Genomic DNA, 6,279 nt, shown 5'->3' on the forward strand with positions numbered 1-6,279 from the left:
AAAGTCCTCTGACTTATAAAGTTCACATTATCTTCCTTTCTTCATAAATAAAAAATTTTCATTTAAAACATGGAATTAGTTTATCAAATGTACAATTTACAGGCTTTAAATCTGTTCCATTCCTGGTTAGACAAACTCAAATACAATGATCAAACTAAAAGATTTCTTAAAAGTGTAAGATGATGACATAATTGCCTGCTAATGAAGTCTGAAGGTCTGATAAGATTATCCATGAAGCAAAAGGGAAGACCAAAAAACTGTTACATGTCTTTCTTCTAATGTTTAAGCCTAAAAACCATTTTTTATAAACATGGTTTCATTGTTCTGACATCTTAGGTATGGCAGTTCTCTGCCTCAAAATTTGTAAAATTTATATTTTAGATTTTAGCATAATTTCTGAAACAAACAACAACTACTTACCAGTTTTTACTGTAGATACTGAACTTTGCCTCTTAGGGTAAATACTTATTTGACCTCAAGCAGGAAGAGTGTACTTTTTAATGACTTACTGATTTTGCAGTTAATAAAGAAAAACAGAATCCACTGAAAATAACATTTCTATTTGAAAGTTTCATAAGTGTAATTGATAATGGTGAGGCCTCCCCTAGCTATTACTGGTATTTCAATGTTTAAGAAATTATTTTATTTACACTCAATAGTCTCAACAATTCCCTATCTTATACTGGCAGGCAGAAACTGAAGAGGTTGTATCAACTGGCATTTTGCACTGAAAGAAAACAATCTTAAATCACTTTTAATCTTGCAGAGCATTTTTGAAGGTCAAGGTTGAAATCACTGGCAGAAAAGTAGGTGAATAAAATGGTTTGGCCCTGCCTGAACTAGACTTGCACTGATTTGTAGAGCTGGAGTGGAAGAGAGCTAAAATAGTAGCGCTTTCCTTAAAACACACCCACACCCCACCACCTCACCAACAGCACACCAGCGGCAGCAGCAGTATAACCGTAGACATTCATCACTGTGCCAGATCAGGGCATAATTCTCTTAAGGCAGCTGAGGGCAAGAAGTGAAAACAAAGCAAAGTATAGCCTTCGCATTAATTCTTGCCTCATTCAGGCATCCAAAGGTCCTCTCTTTGATACTGGTGACATAAACCAGAGGGGCACGACTAGGCACAGTTCCTTGATGAGCTCAGTGGTGCCTCCCCCTACTCTTAGAAAGCCAGCCCTGGTGTGCTACGTCTTGTCCTCCACAAAGACATGCTCCCAGGGGTGGGCACAGTGGATCATGGTATTCAGGTCTTCCGCTATCTTCTCTAAATATGTGAATAATATTTTAAGCATAGTGTATTTGTTCTTTTTCCAGAAGTTCCCTTCTGGAAAAGCATATCTTTGCATAATTGTAGGAAAAATAATCTTGACTTACTTGGACCAAAGCACATTATTAACTGGGGATTAATTTCCTAGTAGTCATCCGTCGAGAGGGCTGATCCACCCCGAGGCACTTTAACTGGCATGACTTCCAGGACGGCGGGGCTGTGGGAGCCAATGGACACATCTGCCCCCCAACCCCTAGCCTCTTGAATTACTCAAGTCCCTCAGTTCTGTTGGCACAAATATGTGCTGGATGATAGAACAACTGTTTTTTCCATGGATGGACTTTTTTTTTTGGCTTAAATTCTTATCAGGCCTGACTTCTGGATCTGGAGAAAGAAGACTTCTTTGTGTTCCATCTTCAAAATGCCTTCTCCACTTGTTGCAGAAGCCTAAAATTCCTTTAGTGGGGGCAGAAAGCCTATTATTATTATTTGTAAATAGTGGGAGGGTGTGTGGATTGAAATCAGTTGGGGGAAGAGGATTGAAATCTAGTAAATCCAAGACTCTATAGGGAGGATGCATAGAACTCTGTCTCCTCAGGAGCACCTCTCCCCACGGCCCTGTTGGGCTCTGGGCCCTCAGGTTGCTGCAGTAGCAGACCTCCCTGTGGGCCCTACTACCATTGTCTCGTCAGGGTCCAGTCTGTACACCTCCCTGTGGGCCCTACTGCCATTGCCTCGTCAGGGTCCAGTCTGTATGCCTGTCTTCCACACAGCAAGTTCATGAAGGGTGAGATGGGCAGGGACTGTTTTTGTTTCTGTTTCAATCTCTAAGCTTAAAATCGAATAGACTACTCCAGCCATAGTAGGCACTCAGAACATGAAAGTGAACAAAGAAATGTTTATTATCTGGCACCCTGAAACAGAAAAAATAGTAAAAATGGTAAATTCAAATCTGAAATAATCTTCACTTTCTTTTTTTCTGAAAGTGCCTCTTCCCAAATCCCTTGTTCTTCCTTTTGTTTTGTTGTGTATGTTTCATGGAGGTAGAAGATTAGTACCGAGACTAAGATTTAAATAGAGAGATACAGTAACGTTCTGTGTATTCACTTTTGAACAGAGTAAGTCTGAACAGGAGCAGTTTTAAGGCAAGCTGTGTGAAGAGTATAATTGTTGAGTTAACATTTATCAACTTTTGGTTTTCCTTCTTTTCTTGCCTGTGACAATTAACAGCCATTGAACTCTTCATTTGTCCAAAACCTATGTTTGTCCTATCCTGAACCATGGTAACTGTTTGACTGTGGGGTGAGATGGGGTTGGGCTGGCAGCATTATTTTAAAGACACTGGTATTACAGTGGATTTCCTTTTTCTTTAATTTTGGGATTGTGTACCAAGATTCCAAGATTGAAATTATTTTCAGAAATGCAAGTAACTACCCAATATTATGCTTTTGGAAATTGCATCTAGACTCTTAAGGGTGTGTGAATGGTGAATTATATTTTTATTTAATTTTCTGGTTTGGTCCCATTGGTATTTAATGATACCAAAACAACCTCTAAAATCACAACCTAAGATTGGAGTATTAAAGTACATAATGGTTATATATGTCCAAAAACTGTTGTATGCTCTCAAAGTCTGAGACTTTTAAGCAAAAAATTGAGGCATACCAGATGTTTAAATATGGAAAATTATACAGTAAGTAAGACTTTTTAAAGTTGAATTATCTGTTGCATTTAGTTCACCCCTGGGTTGCTGAAAATATTTATTCAATTTCAAGTTGTTTGGAAGTTACTGGCTTCTGAATTCTTAAAAAGAAATTTAGATGTGTTACTTTATAGGTCACAAAGTAAGATAATCACTCTAATCCAAGTACTTTACATCTAGTCAAATTGGCTTATTAAAATTGTCTTGTTAGAATATGTGACTTGAGCAGAAAAAAAAAAAACAAAAAAAGAAAACCCACATGTCTTTTAAAACCACAAAGGATATTTTTTTCCAAGAAAATGTCAGTAATTAAAACTCCAGAGTTCAGCTAAAAGAGAGACTATTGTCAAATATTCACTATGTTCATACCTGTACAGGGCATAAAATCCATCTGTTGTAAATTAATACCTTTATTATGCATCATGTGGGCAGGTGGGCTTCACTGTGCTGTGCTTCTGCTGTCTGGTTGTGATGGAGAGCTCCTCTCCACTGTTGGTGCTGCAGCAGTGTATCCAGGAAGCCACATGGCGGCAGATCAGCAGTCACACTGAGATTGAGTTATTCTAGTCAGAAACACAAAAACCTTACTCATCAGGATTGTGAGGAGAGACTTAGAATAGCCCCAGTCAGTTCTGGCCTTGGTTTCCCACTAGCCTCCTCTCTCCTACATCCGCTCTCTGGGCACCCTCACATTATTTCTCTCCCAGACACTTCCCATCTTTGGTACCCACTTCTGGCATGTACCGATTGCATGTAGAATAAGCCATACATAGATAAGATTTATGCAAGTTGGATATGTTTTTAAATATTTTTATTACATATTCAAAAATAGATTATTACTCTTCTTCATCACACCCTCTGGACTCTTTTTTTTTTTTTTTTAATTATCGACTGACCCTCCTGTGAGTATCTATCACCCAGTCTAAGGTTGGGCCCCATCTAATACTAGAAACTGTCCCAAGAAACCTGACACTGGGGAATGCTGCCTCACACATGGCTGGCACCACCATGACAGAAGCACTTCATTCTACTGAAGCAAAGGTGGCCAGTGTTTAATTACTTTATTTCCTCACAGACCTAATATTTACATTCAGGTGAACTGTGTTTAATATGTAAACTCTGTTTTGCAAAACAGCAAGAGTTCAAGGGTAAAATGTGGGCTGGGCAGGAAAAGCAAAATTTTAAAAAATGGTTTCAGAAGCATGACTAATTTTGTCTTTTGTGTGTGTGTGTCTGTGTGTGGGTCTGCCTGCTTTGCAGGGAAGACTTCCTGTCCCAAAGGAAGTGAACCGCAAGAAGAACGATGAGACAAACGCTGCCTCCCTGACTCCACTGGGCAGCAGTGAACTCCGCTCCCCAAGAATCAGTTACCTCCACTTTTTTTAATCGTAACACCTCCATTTGTATTACATATGGTGTATGGGTATTGATGAGGTCATGGTATCATATATGGGATTTTTTTCTGTGTAAATCATCAAGTATAAGAAGAAACTATGGGACTCTGAGCCTTGCTTTAGAGAATTTACAGTGGACAAATAGGTATCATCAAACCAGTTTTTAATCATTCTGACTCAAGTGAAAACGCTCAGAATTTCACACTGTGAATCCACGTTTACAACCCTTACAGGTGGGCCTTCAGGCCTGGTTCGCTACAACAATGTCTTCCACAACTCAAACTCCCACCGCGCTCACACAACCGGTCCACTCCTGCCTTTTCACTCACACAGCTCCCGACTGCTTCTTGCAGAGGCTGAGAGTCCCCCCTTTTTTTTTCATTTAGATGTAACAAACCTAGTAGTTTATGTTCATCAATTGTCTGTATATCTCTATATTTTATCCATGTACTCTTTTGATGTATAGAAGTAGTTTGAAACTCATTGTTTCCTTGTGGTAAGTGACCGAGATGCTGCCACAGGACCTGAGACACTGATGAATGGTGCTATTTTGGACTTTCAACATGCTCCTTGGCGAGGTAGCTCTGATGGAGTTATTTTTTATTTCCATGTTCTAAGAAGGTGTTGGTACTCTGTTTCCCTGAATGTTGTTCTCTAGACTGGATTGACTTGTATTCCTTGTGTCTTCAGTGTGGCTTTCTTCCTCAGTGTTGTAGGTTGAGCGAATGCTACCAGAGTGTGAGAGACGATTGTCTCGTTGACTGGCACTCACAGACATGCAGTCACGGTAGCGGGAGCAATCACAAAACTGTAATTTACTTACCAAATCTCTTCCTTTCCGTAGCCTCGCCTGCCTGACTTAGAGAAAGAAAAGCAATAATTTTACAGGCATTTTGAGGTGTCTCTTTGGGTTCTTTCTGTTTGAAAGGATACTTGTGGGAAAAAAGAGCAAAACCTTTTTAAATAAATTCCCCCCTGAAAAAAAACCCAAAACACTGGCATCTGAGTAGGAATATGAAAATGACACCTTTTCCAAATATTAAATTGGAAAACAATGTCTTTACAAAATCATAATGCTTTTTTAAAAGGCAGAGCACTCTTTTTTTGGCAATTTTGATAAGCAAGGTGTAGATTTACATTTTTGTCCTTGCTCCCAACGAAATGGATAAACAAAAATAAAATACCATCTACTCATGGAATGTTGTTGTGTTAGCCAGTCTGAAAGCCCACCTTAATTTTTATATAACTGTCTTTTAGCTCTTCTTTTGACAGGGCAGGCCTTGTTCTGAACTGTTTCGCTTCTGACTGTTAAACACCGATGACGCATGCACTGCACTTCTTCGTTTTCTTCTTGCTCCCCCATTGGCCTGAGTTTCTTGTGCATTCCTCCTCTCCCTCCTTCGTTAGACTAGGTATATCAGCTGTGTAAATAGAGCAAGAAAACAGTATTCTGCATCTGTGGCATTTATGTAGAGTTGCAGTTGTGTACTGCTGAAAATGCAGGCTTTTGTAACAATGTGATCTTTACTGATGCACTCATGACAAGTACCCAATGTATTTTAGCTATTTTAGTAGTATTTGTTCAATAAATATGCAAGCTGTAAGGTAACTGGCTGATTTGGCTCATCATTGAAGAGGACTAGTTTTGAATGCCTTCTCTGGTTCTTGCTAATTCGTGTGTTCCCAGAGTCCCAGAAGTCAGGCCAGCAAACCCAAGGGCAAATATCAAAAGAGAGAGAATCAGCTCTGCCTTTCATGCGTTTTCCCTTTTGAGGATTTTATGAGATTAGGGGCTAGGCAGTGGCTCATTAAGATGGTATTTGCAGAGCTGCCTCTGGACACAAAGGAGAATTAGACCAAGATCCTTTTATTTCTACACTTTTTCTCCCTTCCAAGGCATTCCCATA

The 6,279-nt window shown here is 39.4% G+C and overlaps 1 protein-coding gene across 3 annotated transcripts in view; it reads left to right on the top strand.

The window, feature by feature from the left end:
- Positions 1-5,981, top strand: part of NREP (neuronal regeneration related protein) — a 29,168-nt gene extending 23,187 nt beyond the window's left edge. For all 3 annotated transcript variants that reach the window (XM_011989391.1, XM_011989392.1, XM_011989393.1), the window contains exon 5: positions 4,239-5,981. In XM_011989391.1, coding sequence (XP_011844781.1) covers positions 4,239-4,364 — 126 coding nt within the window. In that variant the 3' untranslated portion in view covers positions 4,365-5,981. The remainder of the gene's footprint in view (positions 1-4,238) is intronic.
- The last annotated feature ends 298 nt before the right edge of the window (positions 5,982-6,279 follow it).

The sequence above is a fragment of the Mandrillus leucophaeus genome, unplaced genomic scaffold (assembly GCF_000951045.1).
Source record: "Mandrillus leucophaeus isolate KB7577 unplaced genomic scaffold, Mleu.le_1.0 Scaffold352, whole genome shotgun sequence".
In the NCBI taxonomy this organism is placed as follows: Eukaryota; Metazoa; Chordata; class Mammalia; order Primates; family Cercopithecidae; genus Mandrillus; species Mandrillus leucophaeus.